The sequence below is a fragment of the Sapajus apella genome, unplaced genomic scaffold (assembly GCF_009761245.1).
Source record: "Sapajus apella isolate SASKATOON/1434 unplaced genomic scaffold, GSC_monkey_1.0 scaffold6, whole genome shotgun sequence".
In the NCBI taxonomy this organism is placed as follows: Eukaryota; Metazoa; Chordata; class Mammalia; order Primates; family Cebidae; genus Sapajus; species Sapajus apella.
In genome coordinates, this window is record NW_022436946.1 from 74,667,757 (window position 1) to 74,686,692 (window position 18,936).

Consider the following 18,936-nt stretch of genomic DNA (forward strand, 5'->3'; position numbering starts at 1 on the left):
AGAGCTTTCTTAAATCCGTTGCAAACTTGTAAATGATATTTTCAGTCTGATTCTACACCTTGGAGGCAACAACAGACTCTCTTGGAACTGTACTGGTAGGCCCAGAACTCAGGACAGCTAGGGTGAAGATGTGATGTTCATCATTTACTCACAGCCCCCTGGGGAGAGACGCCTCAGCCACATGGTGGCCATTTCTCTGAATCACGCAGGAGATCTGCGCCACCCTGGAATATATAAATCTACCACTGGCTGTCCTTCCCTGGTTGAACCTCAACTGATGCACATACTAAGAAAAATGATAAGAATACAGCACGGTGAACACTAAAGAAACGTCACGAGGCCATCACAATTGTTATGTTATTAGCAACCATGAGGGTCTCCAAGAGGCTCAACCATGAGAACCATGATGAAACAAGTGCTCCCACCAGGCTAGGGAGGAGGGTGTCCATAGTAAGGCTTCAGGGAAACCCATCACCCCCTAAAATTACATGTAAATTTTTCTGGAGAGTCACCAAAGTTTAACAACCACTGCTTTAACTTAGTGTGTTAAATCACTGGCACACCTCAAAACCAAAAACAGAACAAAAGATGACAGCCAGACTCAGCCCAATCCATGTGGACGTAGACTGGGCAGGTCCCACACAATGTCTGTGTGGATTTGTACCCACTAACTTTCATGAGCATTAGTAAAAGAACTCAAAATGAAACCCAGAATGCTTAACCTTCAGCTAAGATCAAGTACTGTATGATAATTATGGGAAATGCAGACATTTACGCATTGTCTAAACCATTAATCCATTCACGGTACCCAATGCATATTGAAAGTTAGCTGTTAGTTGAAATCTAACTTGATACAAATTGTAGACACGTTTTGCCTTTATGTTACATGGGTTTCCTATAATTTTTTTGCCAGAGTCTAAAATAGGAGTCCTCAGAACATTTTGGTCTATGGTGATGCTTCTGCCAGGAGATTCTCTGCTGCCCATCCTTTGACATGCCATGGCCACAAACCCTCACAAGGCGAGGAATATAGTGAGAAGATGGCAGAGAGGTGAGGTCCAGCTTTTATTAGCTTTTAGAAGTAAATTCTAAATATATTTAAGAAACTAAATATATTTGAGAAACCAAAAGAAACCAAAGCACAGATACTCACACAACAAAAATAAAAGCTACAGGAGACCAGTCCTTGAATTACTTGAGGGCAATCCCAGCCTGCACTTTAGAGAACCATTAGTCTGGAACTCTGACAATGTTTTTTGCCTCAGCAAAACAAAACGCTATGTGTTGTTCAAGCTAGTGACTCAAAATCATGACAGCCACCATAGACCTGTTCCATAACGTGGGTTGGAAGTCTCTGTGTACACATGATATAAAGGATAAATGTGGATTATTTACTCATTTGTTAATTGCAATAAGGCAACCAATTCTCTCCCTCAAGAGCTCTACCTCCATTATCAATGGGAAAAAAATAGAATTTAAGAAAAGATAAGTTACCTCAATTCCATGTCATCTGAAAAAAAAACCCGAGTGCTATCTATAATGTAAATCCCTTAATAAGTCTAAGACAGACACTAGTCTATGGGAAATATTTTACGACTGGGTCAGCTTGGAAGCAGAGCAATGGATGCAGAGATCTGTCCCATGCTTAATTATTTATTATAAATAGTTGTTTCCTGTCCACTAAGGTATTTTAATAAGCAAAAATTGCCCTAATATTCTGGAGGATATAATCAGCTTTTAGTCATACAGTTTGACAATGGTTTTGAATTATATCAAAAGAAAAATGACACTTACTTTGCCGTGACGGTACCATTTAAATGCTTAGAATTCATAGAACAATATAACGGTGTCTGCAAAGCCACGTCAAACTTTGGTAATACTGGAAAACAAAAGCAAGGGTAAATCTTTTTAAAAATCTACTTCATTATCATCTTCCACTGAACAAAATGAAAAATAAATTTGTTCTGATGGAGTTGATAATTTGTACTATTTGAACTTAAATTCATTAGAATCCAAATACATGTTAACACAGATGAAAAGCCCTTTGTTTTACCCAAAGCTAGAAATCCCTAGTTTGGTTAGCTTTATATAATTAAGGTATGAGGCTGGGAGCAGTGGCTCATGCCTCCTAGCACTCTAGGAGCTTGAAGCAGGTGGATCACCTGAGGTCAGGAGTTAAGGCTAGCCTGGCCAACATGGTGAAACCCTGTCTCTACTAAACATACAAAACTTAGCTGGGCATGGTGGCACACACCTGTAATCCCAGCTACTTGGGAGCCTGAGGCAGGAGAATCACTTGAACCCAGGAGGCAGAGGTTGCATTGATCCAAGATTGTGCCACTGCACTCTGGCCTGAGCAACACAGTGAGACTCTATCTCAAAAAATAATAATAATAATTAAGGTATAAACTATTTTGAAAGTATTAATACTATAATTGATATAAAGCATTCTACCAGAGTAAAAAATGTGTGTTTCTTTCCAATCTATAAAACTTTTTTTCTATAGTTCTCTGACCAAAGAAATAGGTTACTCACATAACAAGGCACCTCACCATTCAATTAACATAAGAGAAGTATCAAAATACCGAAAGGGGTGACAATATAGGGCAGACCTTCAGCTCCAATCATGGCTAATGGCCCTGAATATGCCAAGACACTGCTAGACTCTAGACCAGTCTAGGACAGAGGAGACCAAAAAAGTCATGTGAGCCAACTTGACCCCCCCAACCCTCACCACTAAGGAAATCAAAATGCCTCTTCCTCAAACATTATAGGTTTGTAATCAGTTCCCCACCTCCACTATACCTTATTCAACAACATACGACCACCCAGCATATCACCACAATGGGATATGAAGATAGCCTATAAAATGTTGGTCCCCTGTGATTTATTCTTCTAGATCAGGGCTGTCTAAAAGAAATAAAATGTGAGCCACGTGTGTAATTTTTCGTTTCTAGTACCCAAATTTTAAAAGTAAAAATAAGCAGATGAAATTAATTTCTATATTTTATTTAACCCCATATATCTAAAATATTATTGTTTCAATAAATAATCAAAATAACAAATGGTAATTAACGAACTATTTTTCTTTCTTTTTTCTTATACTAAGTCTTTAACATCTGGTGTCTCCATTTGGACTAGCCACATTTGAAGTGCTCAACTGCCACACATGGCAAGTGGCCCCCATACTGGGGAGCACAGTTACAGATCAGAGTTCAGTAAACGATGACCAGCATGAACTAAGAACATTTTTTACAATTTTTAACTGGTTGGAAAAAAATCAAAAGAAGAATAATATTCATGACATATGAAAATTATATGAAATTCAAATTTTCATGCCCATAAAATAAGGTTTATTGCAGCACAGATACATTCATGTACATACTATCTTTGGCTGCTGCCGCTACCAAGGCAAAGCTGCGTAGTAATGACAGAGACATATGGCCCACAGAACCGGAGGTACTACTATCTGGATATTGTCATTTCTACTGCCTAAATAAAACCCGAGCTCAAAGAGAGCTCAAATCAAATGAAAAACTGCATGTGTAACCTCAAAATAACTATTCAAATTATAGCTAATACTAAGATCCTATGCTTTCACTCTCATCTGTCATTCCTCTCCATTCACCAACAAAATAGCTGAGTCCCATGTTTTAATCTATGCGTTTCTAACTGTGATATTATAAGTATGGCACCTACAAGAAGAGGATTTACCTGAGTTCAACAGGCTGTCTTTACAAAAGCCAATCAAATGAAAACTGTGGAAGATAATTTAAGTATTTTTAAGCACAACATTTTAAATATTTTATGATCATGACAAAGTAGAAAAATAGATTGTGTTGTGCATAAGAAAAAGACTAGCGTAATACAACTATAGGTGATTTTTTTTTTACTTTTTTCTATAAAATGAGATTTTAGAATTTTTACAGAAGAAAAAAATACATTTAGGCCTATTAAAAACACCAAAATTTTAACTCCATTGGGATTTTTACTTCAAATAACACAATCCTTAAACATTTCTCTAGTCTCTCCTGAAAGTAACAAATGTTTTTTTCTTCCAAAATAAATTGAGGAACTCTTACCATATTCTGAAACCTGAAATGATTGGTAATATGTCTGGTCCTGTAGGGCAGGGGAAAAAAGACAAGAAAATATATGAGATCTTATTTATTTTTCTTGCTTGCTTACTTGGAAAAAATGATTTAGAAAATTAATCTTAAAATTACATTTATAATGATGCAATGAACAAACCTGTTTATTTTCATTTATGGAAGTGTATTTGTGGTCAACTGCAACAGGAAGCCTGTAAAATTTCATGAATTTTTCTTGCCAACTCGTTAGCATAGAAAGGTGACCTATCTCTATAACTCATTGGAGGTCATTTAAACAAACTGCTTAATCTGACTTCCATGATTTGTGAAATAAGAATCAGATTAAAATAGATAATTCAGGAATTTAAGAAGCAAGGATAACACAGGTCAAACTAACAAATAACTTCAGATTTGTTTTGGATACCATTATCAAAAAATAATGGAGAAAAAGAAGTCACACATAACTCAAATACTTATAAATAATTAAGGATACAAAATCTTCATAGAGCAACATCCTTCACCTTTCCAATTCCTTGAATTATTTCCTACTGTAATCCTTAAATCAATACAACCTGTGTGGTTATAATAGATACTGTTAATTATTTCCTTTTTGACAATCAACAAGAAAATGTAGGCTATTATTGTATCATTTATCTAACTCTTCATATTTCTTCTTTTTTTGTTTCTTTTGTTTTTTGAGACAGGGTATCACTTTGTCACCCAGGCTGGAGTGCAGTGGCACAAACACAGCTCACTGCAGCCTCAACCTCCTGGGCTCAAGCAATCCTCCTGCCTCAGGCCACCAACTCTCTGGGACTACAGGCGTGAGCCACCATGCCCGGCTAATTTTTTGTTTGTTTGTTTGTTTTGTATTTGTAGTAGAGACGAGGTTTTGCCATGTTTGCCATGTCTCTTTTACCCAGGCTGGTCTCAAACTCCTGAGCACAAGCAAACTGCACACCTCGGCCTTTCAAAGTTCTAGGATTACAGGCGTGAGCCACCATGCCCAGTCAATTCTTTATATTTCTAAATGTTCATTCTAAATCAAGGTAGCACATTAAATGAATCTCTCCAAATTGACTATGTAATTCCACTAATGAAATTTGTACTGTAAATTTAATTCCCAAATTTATCAAATCAAACACAGAGGTGCGGCTATAAAATATTAGCTTTTTTGAACAAGTACCCTTGGTTAATCAAAAACATCTGTACACCAAGAGGTTATTTTTTTTTTGTTTGTTTTTGTTTTTTGTATTTTTTTTTTTTTTTTTTAGTAGAGACGGGGTTTCACTATGTTGACCAGGATGGTCTCGATCTCTTGACCTCGTGATCCACCCGCCTCGGCCTCCCAAAGTGCTGGGATTACAGGCGTGAGCCACCGCGCCCGGCCGAGGTTATTTTTTAATCCTAAAAGAAGGCTATAGTTCACTTCAAAATATAAAACAAATATAACCATTAACATACTAACAAATAAATCATGTATAAATTGACTTCAACATTATCATGTAAAGAAGATCCCATCTTTGGTTAGCTGTTGTTGAAAAATAAAAAAATTTTTTAAAGAAAATCTCAAAGAAATTCTGTTGTTTTGATCAAAGTCTTAAGGAACTTCATATTTGTGACTTCTATCTCAAATTGTTTTTTTTTAATATAGTAACATTATAAATTACATAAACTTGATTCATTTATAAGTTCTAACGTGTCATTCTCAAACGTCAAATCAAGAAGGTAATTTACCTATTACCTGTTTTACTGATGAACACAGAAATGCTAGTCTTTAAGTTAGTTTTTGCTTTATTACTGACGCCAGCACAGGCAAGGCTATGGAATAAGTAACAATTACAATGTTTGTGTTCATCAGGTTTCATTCATATAGCAAACATTAATTAAATAAATACACAATACAAAACACCATGTGAGGCTCTATGAATTACAGTCCTCGGCATTAGAGAGTCCAGTGGTGGAGACAGACATAGTCAAGAACAAAAATTCAAGACTGACAGCTGTCCTGGAGTTTCATGCACTGTGCTTTTGCTCTAACTGTTGCCTATTCTATTCTTGACTTACATGTACTTCCATTCCTCCCCATTTTCCAGGGCTTAGCTTAAATATTACTACTTCACTTTGTGATCATCTTTGTATCCTTCATAGTTTACCCCTTGAGGTGCAAAACTCTCATAGCACCTAGTACAAAATAAGTGCTGAATAAATATGTGTTTGATTAAATTAAAATTTTGAACGTTTACAAATATAGGAAATCAACCTATTTATTTGGGCCTACTTTAAACAACAGCCTAAAATTAAGATCTAGGCCATTATTGGTTTAACACATAAGTAGTGACATTAGATTATATTTGAAATGAATTCCATCTCTCCTCAGCCTCCTGCGTTGCCAGTCCCTGATCAATCCTGGATTTTCCATCTTTCCATTGACTGTCTCCTTCCCCTCATTCAGTCTCTAAGCACTCTTGTCTTTTGTTCTCTTGGTTCTCTTAAATATCTCTCTGACCCCTTCCTTGTTTCCTTTATGCATCTCTTTCTGATCGTTAAATGTTGGCCTTTCCATACTAAGCCCTCTTCCCACTCTTCAGGCTCTCATCAGCTCTCAGGGTTTCAACTGCCTTTCTGGAATAAAGGCACCTAAATCCTTATCTCTATCCCAGATTGAGACTCAAATCCACCTGACAGACATCTCCACCTGAATTTTTGACAGAATGTCCTGGATTTATTATTCTGGATTTAGCCTCTTTCAAGAAGCTTTCCTTGATTGCCCTCTCCCCATGGTAAGTTAGATGCCCCTTCTCTCCTATAATATCCTGCCTATAACTCAATCATCTTACCTAACACAACATATGATAATTACTTGCCTTGTGTCCATCTCTTGTAAGAGACTATGAAATCCTTGAGAGCACAGCCCCTAGTAAATCATGTCTTCAACATTTGTTGAATAAACGTAAGTATAAATCAATAAACAAATCAATTCTTGTCCCCAGTCTGGTTCTTACAGTGCTCACCAGAACAGCCTCAGTTATCAGGCAGCATCTCCTGCAACACATTAAACTAATCTTCTCTTGAGAAGGATCAAACTACCCTGATGAGGCAAATGACCCATAGGGTAACCTTAAGTCTCTGCCCTTTACTTGGAAGCAACATGAATGCCAAGCAGTGGAACCATCCAGCCATCACAGAAAACTGAAGAACACAAAGGAAGAAAAGCACTGACATTTTAAATTGTTCCAAAAAATCCAGAAAGCATTTGGTAAGTGAGTGCTGACGGTGTGCTTTGTACTACACCATGTCTTCTGAAGATGCTTGTAAGTGGTAAAATGCAAATCAACAAATAAATTATTTTACTGTCCACGGGATTTGAAAAGCAGAAATGAGTTTTGTAATGTCCAACATATTCTCCATTGGGCAATCAGGCCATACCAATTTTCAGAATTAATTCAGTTATTTTTACAAAATAATCAAGTACAGAAGACACTGACATATTTAAAATTAATAATAATTCAGAGAATTAACAGCCGTTTATGCCATATGTAACCACAAAAGCACTGATACTGAGTACTTTCATTAATCTGGAACAGGGATCTGCAAACTTTTCCTGTAAAGAGCAGGATAGTAAATATTTTAGGCTTTGCAGGCCATATGGTCTCTGTCAACTACTTAACAATGCTGTTACAGTGCAAGTGTAGCCAGAGACAATTTGTAAACAAACGAGCACGACTATGTTCCAATAAACCTTTATTTACAAAATGGGTGTCAGGCTGCATTTGGTTTTTCTGCCAAGGTTTGCTACTCTCTAGTTTAAAAAAAGGAATAAAATGTATTTCTAAATTGTTCTATGTTAGTTCTAGTTGAACTAAACTAAATTTGACTAAACTTTACTAAAAGCATGGAGCAAAAAAACTCTAATCCTTTCATAGGAAGTACAAGTTTCTCTTATTAAACCATTTTCCTTCAGTTTCAAAAAAAATTTATCTGCTTAAAAATGAGTATTTGTCTTCATTACAGCTCATCAAATACAGTTTATGCTCATTCACCCTGCCAACAACTGGGAAAAGGCTAACGTGAAGGCTCAAATACTTGAGCAGCGTGTCCTCCAAGCAAACACCTCCCAGGCAACAGAAGGCATAACTCATGTCTTCTGAGCTCTTCTTTCCCCAATATGGTCACTGTTCCATGGGGAAAGCTCTCTTTTAAAAACCTGCTCTGAAGTACATGCATTTACTCTCTGTTTCTACTGGATGTAACCTTGGCTTGATTAGATTTTCTAAACAGCTTCTAAAGCAGGAGTAGAAAATAAGAATCAGTAGATATTCTTAGCAATCTCTGTAATTTTTCTACCTCTTGTCCCTCAGTCAATAATTCATTATGAGGGTGTATGTTACAGAAATTAGTCAAATGAAGGGGGAAAGAGAAAACACATTATTTTTACCAGGCTTTTAAGAAGTGTGCTATGACTAGAGTACAAATTAGAGACGTGAATTACTGAAACCATCTATTCCAGTTACAGAATTTTTCTTCCCTAACCATGATGCCATTCAACTCTTGAAAAATTTCCATTTTTAACAAATTTGAAGAAATATAGCATATCACATGACAATTAAAAATATATTTTAAAGCAGGTCAGTTTCTTTCAACTCTTGCTTCTGGACTTAAAAGCAATGCCAGAAACAAAACAAAGGTGCTGGTTGGACTATTTCTGTTTGTACATTATGTTCGTTTATGATCATTTCAATTTCCTAGTAGTTTGCTTTAGCAGTGCTCTCCACACTCCAGTGTCTGGATGTACCTTTTACTCAATATTAAGAAAGGCACTGAATTTATTAAATCTGCACTTAGTGGGACGTTAAAAGGGAACTATTTCAGATTCAGTTTCGCCTTTGGCCCCCAAGAAAACAGATGTCAACTATATCCACATTCCACAGGTTAAAGATTACCAGGCAGGACTTGCAAAGGAGGTTTCCAAAAACTGGTTTTGTAACTCATAACCCATCACCAAGGTGGAAAGGTAAAGATAAAAATAAAACTAGAGACAGGATCCAAGATGGCCGTTTAGGAACAGCTCAGGATTGCAGCTCCCAGGGAAAGCGCAGAGGCTGCTGCAGGTGATCCCCAGGCAAGCAGGGCCTGGAGTGGACCTCAGCAGACCTATAGCAGAGAAGCCAGACTGCCAGAAGGAAAACCAAGAAACAGAAATAAACTCATCATCAACAAACGGAACGTCCACTCAGAGATCCAATCTGAAAGCCAGCAACTACAAAGACAACAGGTGGATAAATCCATAAAGATGGGAAGAAACCAGCACAAAAGGAATGAAAACACCCGAAACCAGAACGCCTCTCCTCCTACAAGGGATCACAACTCCTCACCAGCAAGGGAACAAGGTTGGATGGAGAACGAGTGTGATGAAATGATAGAATCAGACTTCGGAAGGTGGGTAGTAAGAAACTTCTGTGAACTAAAAGAACATGTTGTAACCCAATGCAAAAAAACTAAGAACCTTGAAAAAAGATTTGACGAAACGCTGACGAGAATGGACAAAATAGAAAGGAATATGAGTGAATTGATGGAGCTGAAAAATGCAACACAAGAACTTCGCGAAGCATGCACAAGTATCAACACCCGAGTTGACCAAGCAGAAGAAAGGATATCAGAGGTCGAAGATCAACTCAATGAAATAAAACAGGAAGGCAAGACTGGAGAAAAAAGGGTAAAAAGGAATGAACAACGTCTCCAAGAAATGTGGGACTATGTGAAAACCTAATCTACGTTTGATAGGTGTACCTGAATGCGACGAAGAGAATGAATCCAAGCTGGAAAATACTCTTCAGGATATTATCCAGGAAAACTTCCCCGACCTAGCAAGGCAGGCAAATATTCAAGTCCAGGAAAGACAGAGAACACCACAAAGATATTCGTCAAGAAGAGCAACCCCAAGGCACATAATCGTCAGATTCACCAGGGTTGAAATGAAGGAGAAAATACTAAGGGCAGCCAGAGAGAAAGGTCAGGTTACCCACAAAGGGAAGCCCATCAGACTCACAGCAGATCTCTCAGCAGAAACCCTACAAGCCAGAAGAGAGTGGGGGCCAATATTCAACATCCTTAAAGAAAAGAACTTTCAACCCAGAATCTCCTATCCAGCCAAACTAAGCTTCATAAGTGAAGGAAAAATAAAATCCTTTGGGAACATGCAAGTTCCCAAAAGAGATTTCGTCACCACCAGGCCAGCTCTACAAGAGCTCCTGAAAGAGGCTCTACACATATAAAGGAACAAGAAGCAGCTCAACTAAAGGGCAAAACACCCAGCTAGCACCAAAATGGCAGTATCAAATTCGCACATGACAATATTAACCCTAAATGTAAATGGACTAAATGCCCCAATCAAAAGACACAGACTGGCAAATTGGATAAAAAGCCAAAACCCATCGGTGTGCTGTATCCAGGAAACCCATCTCACATGCAAGGATACACAAAGGCTCAAAATAAAGGGATGGAGGAAGATTTACCAAGCAAATGGAAAGCAAAAAAAAGCAGGAGTTGCAATTCTCATCTCTGATAAATTAGGCTTCAAAGCAACAAAGATCATAAGAGACAAAGAGGGACATTACATAATGGTAAAAGGATCAAAGCAATAAGAAGAGCTAGCGATCCTAAATATATACGCACCAAATACAGGAGCACCCAGATACATAAGGCAAGTTCTTAATGACTTACAAAGAGACTTAGACTCCCACACAATAATAGTGGCAGATTTTAACACCCCATTGTCAATATTAGACAGATCAACCAGACAGAAAATTAACAAGGATATCCAGGACTTGAACTCAGGCCTGGACCAAGCAAACCTAATAGACATTTACAGAACTCTCCGCCCCAAATCCACAGGATATACATTCTTCTCAGCACCACATCACGCCTACTCTAAAATTGACCACATAATTGGAAGTAAATCACTCCTCAGCAAATGCAAAAGAATGGAAACCATAACAAACAGTCTCTCAGACCACAGTGCAATCAAATTAGAACTCAGAATTCAGAAACTAACTCAGAACCACACAACTTCATGGAAACTGAACAACTGGCTCTTGAATGTTGACTGGATAAACAATGAAGTGAAGGAAGAAATAAAGATGTTCTTTGAAACCAATGAGAATGATGACACAACATACCAGAATCTCTGGGACACATTTAAAGCAGTATCTAGAGGAAAATTTATACCAATAAATGCCCACATGAGAATCAAGGAAAGATCTAAAATTGACACCCTTTTGTCAAAATTGAAAGAGCCAGAGGAGCAAGATCAAAAAACTCAAAAGCTAGCAGAAGACAAGAATAACTAAGATCAGGGCAGAACTGAAAGAGATGGAGAGACAAAAAAAAAAAAAAAAAAAAACCCTTCAAAATCAATAAATCCAGGAATGGGTTTTTTGAAAAGATCAACACAATAGACAGACCACTAGCCAGATTTAAAATAAAAAAAGAAAACAGAGGAGAATCAAATAGATGCAATAAAAAACGATAAAGGGGGTATCACCACAGATTCCATAGAAATACAAACCACCATCGGAGATTACTACAAACAATTATATGTACATAAACTAGTAAACCTGGAAGAAATGGATAAATTCCTGGACACTTGCCTCCTCCCAAGCCTAAACCAGGAAGAAGCCGAAACCCTGAACAGACCAATAACAAGGTCTGAAGTTGAGGCAGCAATTAAGAGCTTACCATCCAAAAAAAGCCCAGGTCCAGATAGGTTCACAGCTGAATTCTACCAGACATACAAAGAGGAGCTGGTACCATTCCTTCTGAAACTATTCCAAACAATACAAAAAGAGGGAATTCTTCCCAAATCATTTTATGAGACCAACATCATCCTGATTCCAAAACCCGGCAGAGACTCAACAAGAAAAGAAAACTTCAGGCCAATATCCATGATGAACATAGATGCAAAAATCTTCAATAAAATACTGACAAGCTGATTGCAACAGCACATCAAAAAGCTTATCCACCATGATCAAGCAGGCTTCATCCCAGGGATGCAAGCCTGGTTCAACATACGCAAGTCTATAAACATAATTCACCACATAAACAGAACCAAAAACAAAAACCACATGATTATCTCAATAGATGCAGAGAAAGCCTTCAACAAAATTCATCAGCCCTTTATGCGAAAAACTGTCAATAAACTAGGTATCGATGGAACATATCTCAAAATAATAAAAGTTATTTATGACAAACCCACAGCCAATATCATACTGAATGGGCAAAAACTGGAAGCATTCCCTTTGGAATCTGGCACTAGACAAGGATGCCCTCTCTCACCACTCCTGTTCAATATAGTATTGGAAGTTCTATCCAGAGCAATCAGGCAAGAAAAAGAAATAAAGGGTATTCAATTAGGAAAGGAGGAAGCCAAATTGTCTCTATTTGCAGACAACATGATTGTATATTTAGAAGACCGTCTCATCTCAGCCCAAAATCTCCTGAAACTGATAAGCAACTTCAACAAAGTCTCAGGACACAAAATCAATGTTCAAAAATCACAAGCATTCCTATACACCAATAATAGACCTAAAGAGAGCCAAATCAAGAATGAACTGCCATTCACAATTGCTACAAAGAGAATAAAATACCTAGGAATACAACTAAGAAAGATTGTAAAGGACCTCTTCAAGGAGAACTACAAACCACTGCTCAATGCAACAAGAAAGGACACAAACAGACAGAGAAACATTCCATGCTCATGGTTAGGAAGACCCAATATCGTGAAAATGGCCAATAGCGACCGAAGTAATTTATAGATTCAATGCTATCCCCGTCAAGCTACGAATGACCTTCTTCACAGAACTGGAAAAAAAACATCTTAAACTTCATATGGAACCAAAAGAGAACCGGCATAGCCAAGTCAATTCTAAGTAAAAAGAACAAAGCTGGAGGCATCACGCTACCTGACTTCAAACTATACTACAAGGCTACAGTAATCAAAACAGCATGGTACTGGCACCAAAACAGAAATACAGACCAATGGAACAGAACAGAGGCCTCAGAGGCAATGCCATGCATCTACAACCATCTAATCTTTGACAAACCTCACAAAAACAAACAATGGGGAAAGGATTCCCTGTTTAATAAATGGTGTTGGGGAAACTGGCTAGCCATGTGCAGAAAGCAGAAACTGGACCCCTTCCTGACACCTTACACTAAAATTAACTCCAGATGGATTAAAGACTTAAACATAAGACCTAATGCCATAAAAACCTTAGAAGAAAACCTAGGCAAAACCATTCAGGACATAGGGGTAGGCAAGGACTTCATGACCAAAACACCAAAAGCATTGGCAACAAAAGCCAAAATAGAGAAATGGGACCTAATTAAACTCCAGAGCTTCTGCACAGCAAAAGAAACAATCATTAGAGTGAACTGGCAACCAACAGAATGGGAAAAAAATTTTGCAATCTACCCATCTGACAAAGGACTTACATCTAAAATCTACAAAGAACTAAAACAGATTTACAAGAAAAAAAACAAACCCATTCAAAAGTGGGCAAAGGATATGAACAGACACTTTTCAAAAGAAGATATATATGAGGCCAACAAACATATGAAAAAATGCTCATCATCACTGGTCATTAGAGAAATGCAAATCAAAACCACATTGAAATACCATCTCATGCCAGTTAGAATGGTGATCATTAAAAAATCTGGAGACAACAGATGTTGGAGAGGATGTGGACAAATAGAAACACTTTTACACTGTTGGTAGGAGTGTAAATTAGTTCAACCATTGTGGAAGACAGTGTGGCGATTCCTCAAGGACCTAGAAATAGAAATTCCATTTGACCCAGCAATCCCATTACTGGGTATATATCCAAAGGATTACAAATCGTTCTACTATAATGACACATGCACACGAATGTTCATTGCAGCACTGTTTACAATAGCAAAGACTTGGATCCAATAGAAATGCCCATCAATGATAGACTAGACAGGGAAAATGTGGCACGTATACACCATAGAACACTATGCAGCCATAAAAAACGATGAGTTTGTGTCCTTTGTAGGGACATGGATGAACCTGGAAACCACCATTCTCAGCAAACTGACACAAGAATAGAAAATCAAACACTACATGTTCTCACTCATAGACGGGTGTTGAACAATGAGAACACATGGACACAGGGAGGGTGCATCACACACTGAGGTCTGTTGAGGGGGACTAGGAGAGGCCCAGTGGAGTGTGGGGAGTTGGGGAGGGATAACATGGGGAGAAATGCCAGATATAGGTGATGGTTATGGAGGCAGCAAACCACATTGCCATGTATGTACCTATGCAACAATCCTGCATGTTCTTAACATGTACCCCTGAACCTAAAATGCAATAAAATATATATATTTTAAAGAAAAAGAAATTCTAAGTAAAATACATAAAAGTTTTTAGAGCTCTCTGGTGTCTACAAAATGAAATTAAAAACTACAGCCTGATAGCTAATACCCTCCACAGCTCGGCCCACAAACTCTCCCACCTTTCTCTTCAACTATTAATTTCTACAAGCCCTGCACTCCAACCAGTGCCTGGTCCCAGCCCCACAGCCCTGTCAATCGGCTCAGAGCCCACACTTCCCATCCAAGTCCTACAGTCCCCTCCAGTCCCATTTAGGTACAGCTTGAACTTGTAAAGCTGTGAAGAGCCTTAAAAATTCCCTGATCCAAATCCCTGATTTTACAGCTAAGGACATGGAGACCCAGAGCTGAAATGCCATGCCCACCATCACTTGAGTAGAGCACAGTGCCCAGGTCGTATGACTCCTAACCTAATGTTCTTTGCATCCGTTACGTGAAGCTTCTCTGACTGGAAGCTCCTTGAAAGCCAGCCTATGTCTTCTCACCTTTAGATGTGTACTGACTGGTGTTTCTTTCCACCCTTATAACAGAAAAGCTTCATATTTGCAGCTTTATCCCTAGCCCTACTTACCTGACTATGCCTAAACCTATTGCCTACATAACAGCAATCATGTAATATCCTATTTTTTCCCTCTTTTACTTTTACCATAAAATTGGGAGAGCTTAAAAACAAACAAGAAATCACAATGGAAATATCATCCTGTAAAAGTGTCAGCTGATGTACCCTGACCTATTTAGAGGAATGACAGAGTCAATAGGATTTGCAAAATGAGAAAAAATGTTTATTAACATTTACATCATCCTTTCCTTCCCTTTCCTGTTTAGAGTCTAAACATCTGTGGTCTACTGTAGTTGCAACATATTTCTCTGGGGGTTCAACCCAAACTCAGCATTCAAGTCAGCTGTGGTGGGTTTAATAAACAGAGATGTCCAGTTCCTACCCCAGAGCTACTGAATCAGAATTACCAGGGCTTAGGCCCAAACACAACAAAGGCATTCATTCATTCATTCCTTCAGGAGATATTCATTGTCCCTGAATGTCAGGCGTAATAGGAATATACCCCCGCATGGAGCTTTTGACCTAGTGGAAAGCAGGATATTTATCAAATAACCACATACATGAGTATATATTACAAATTATGATAAAAGCTGTGAATTAACATTTACAGAGAGTTATAAAATCTGGAGATGAGACAGGAAAAGCAGAGTTAGATCAGGTGAGACCCTGTGTAAGCCATGGTAAAACATCTGAATTTTGTTCTGAGGCCAATGGAAAGTCTTTGGAGAGTTTTAAGCTGGGGAATAACATGATCCAACTAATGTTTAGATTATTTTTACTGCTGTGTTGATAATTGGTTGCAAAGGAGAAAAAAGTATTGCAGAGAGATTAAGAGACACTGCAATATCTAGGAACAATATAATAGTGGCTTAGACAAAGGAGGTCAAAGTGGAAATAGAGAAAGAAGTAGGTGGATCTGAAATACATTTAAGGTTGAGGCAGGCAGATCACTTGAGCTAAGGAGTTCAAAACCAGCCTGGGCAACATGGAGAAACGCTGTCTCTAAAACAATACAAAAATTAGCCAGGCATGATGGCACATGCCTGTATTGCCAGCTACTAGAGAGACTGAGGCTGGAGAAGTGCTTGAACTTGGGAGGTGGACGTTACAGTGAGCCAAGATTGCCTAGGTGACAGACCAAGACTCTGTCTCGGGGGGGGGAAGAAAAGAAAGAAATATATTTAAGGGCAAAAGCTGTAGGAATTGGTGAAGGCCTGAATGTGGGTGGTCAGGCAGCATGAAGTGTCAAAAACTCTAAGGTTACCAGCCTTCACAGCTGAATGGATGGTAGAGCAATTAAATAAGATAGGAAATGCTGCAGGAGAGCCAGGTGTGGTGGGGAAAGATCGTAAGAATGATGCTGGTCATGAAGAGTTTGGAATTCTTTGAAACAACCAAGTACAGATGTTGAATAGGTAGATGGTTTTAAAGGCTGGAACTCAGAGGCATAGGTACTCTGAGAGAGGCCAGTTTGAGAGTCATTGGTGTATAGATGAATATTGCAACCATGTCTGTGGGTGAACTTCCCTAGAGTGAGAAATGAAAGAAACTTAAAACCAAACTTGCCATGTACCAGTATGTAATAGAGAGTAAATGGCAAAAGTGACAAAGAAGAAGAATCCAAACAAGTAGAAAGAAATCTCAGAGCCAAACTGGAGTGAGTTGGTAAAAATGGAGGCAGAGAGATTAGATTACATTTTTTTAGAAGACTGGCTAGAAATGGGAACATGAGTCACTAAAGAGGAAGTAGGGTTAAAGCACAGTATTTCTCCATATCTTTGGTTTTTTCAATGAGAAAGAATTAAACGTATTAGATTTTGTAAAAAGATTCAAGACAGAAAGAGATGCAGTTTGAAGACTGAGAAGAAAGATATTGTCAACACTGCAAGTTTTCTGAGAAAGCAGAGGAAGAAAGGATCCAAGGCAGAAACCGGGATATTGGTCTTAGATGTGAAGAACAGCACCTTTCCTGTAAAAAGAAAGAATAGGCATGAGATGGGCACAGGCAAGAAATGCAAATCTGGCAGAAAAATTTTTTAAAATTCCCATCTGATGACTGTGTTCTCTGTCAAGTGGAAAGGAAGATAATCTACTGAGTATGAGGAGAGAGGAACCAGAACCTTCCCAGGAGATAGCCTTTTTTTTTTTTTTTTTTTTGAGAGGGAGTCTCGCTCTGCAGCCTAGGCTGGAGTGCAGTGGTGCAATCTCAGCTCACTGCAACCTCTACCTTCCAGGTCCCGGGTCAAGCAATTCTCCTACCCCAGCCTCCCAAGCAGCTAGGATTACAGGCACGAGCTACCATGTCCAGCTAATTTTTGTGGTTTTTGTTTTTTTTTTTTTAAGTAGAGATGGGGTTTCACCATGTTGGCCAGTCTGGTCTTGAACTCCTGACCTTGTGATCCACCCACCTTGGACTCCCAAAGTACTGGGATTACAGGCGTGAGCCACCGTGCCCAGCTGAGATAGCTTTTTCCTGAATCCCTTGTCTAATTGGAAAGGATAACAAATATTCTGGGTCTTATCAAGGCTAGAACTAAACACCTGAAGAACTGAAGCTGGTCTATACCTGACAGTCACTCATAGTGACAGGACTCGGGAATAATGGATCTAGCCAATGACCAAGACATAGACCATACAAGGCTCCAGTTAGAATGGTAGTGGCCAGGTAGCCAGTGTCACAAGCACACTCATGCCCTAAAAAGTGTTACCATCTGCAGTACAAGTACAGCATGCAGTTCAAGGGACAAACTTGTTTCCTTGGTGTTAGAAAATAAAAAGTACTAACTAGAAACATATTCCCTTTAAAAACAGACAACAAACAAAAACCACCCATTTAACCCTCTCTGTTCCTACTCAAAGTACAAGGAATTATGGTTTTTAAAGACATGTAACATGACCACCTTTCCTGGGCACCTATCTTAAGCAAGTGGAAAAAGCAACAGCATAGCTACAGCTTCGTACTGAATAGGAAAGTTGCCCTTGGGGTAAATAACTCCATTTCTTGCTCTTTCTCCCTTTCCTCACTCCACCGGGGGACTCAGTACTCATTTCAGCGTCCCTCTCCCCCGACCCAGGGCTACCACCACTGGTCAGCACTCAGTGAGTTATCACTTTCCAAAACTCCCTCTGTGCCACTGAAAATTAAGCATCATATAGAACTATATACACATACCACACTAATGTCAAATTCTTGCTTTTTATATTGTATTATAATAACATAAGATATAACCACTGAGTACACTACATAAAGAGTACATAGGGCCTCTCTGTGCTATCTTCGCAACTTTCTGTGAATTTACCTAAAGGTAAACAATTATTTTAAAAATTAATCTTGGCTGTGCATGGTGGCTCATGCCTGTAATCCCAGCACTTTGGAAGGCAGAGAAGGGCAGATCACTTTAGGTCAGCAGTTCAGGACCAAGCTGGCCAACATGGTGAAACCCTGTCTCTACTAAAAATACAAAAATTAGCCAGGGGTGGTGATGAGTGCCTGTAATTCCAGCTACTCGGGAGGCTGAGGCAGGAGAATCACTTGAACCTGGGAGGCAGAGGGTCACTCCAGCCTGGGCGACAGAACGAGACTATCTCAAAAACAAACAAACAACAAAAAATTAATCTTTGTGTGCCTTACATGACCAAGGTTATAGTGGCAGTTAGGTGACAGCAGCCTAATCCTTAGGAATATATTAATGGATATTAATGGATCAACCAGGTAACCTACACGCTGGACTCAAATCTTCCATCTAAACACATGGCTGCTGTGGTCAGAATCTGGGACATGTTGGGAACAATCCAATGTGCAACAAGGTGATCCCTGTGGCATCCATAAGTCATATAAAAGAAGTGGGAATCCTCTCCACCAATGAATACAAC

At 38.7% G+C, this 18,936-nt stretch overlaps 1 protein-coding gene across 1 annotated transcript in view; it reads right to left on the minus strand.

Moving 5' to 3' along the window:
* The window catches only part of CD109 (CD109 molecule), a 140,020-nt gene that overhangs the window by 73,880 nt on the left and 47,204 nt on the right, over window positions 1–18,936 (minus strand). Inside the window, exons 6-7 of the mRNA XM_032275500.1 lie at window positions 4,083–4,122; window positions 1,795–1,879 (exon numbers count right to left, since the gene is read on the minus strand). Of these exons, the coding sequence (XP_032131391.1) occupies window positions 1,795–1,879; window positions 4,083–4,122 (125 nt within the window). The remainder of the gene's footprint in view (window positions 1–1,794; window positions 1,880–4,082; window positions 4,123–18,936) is intronic.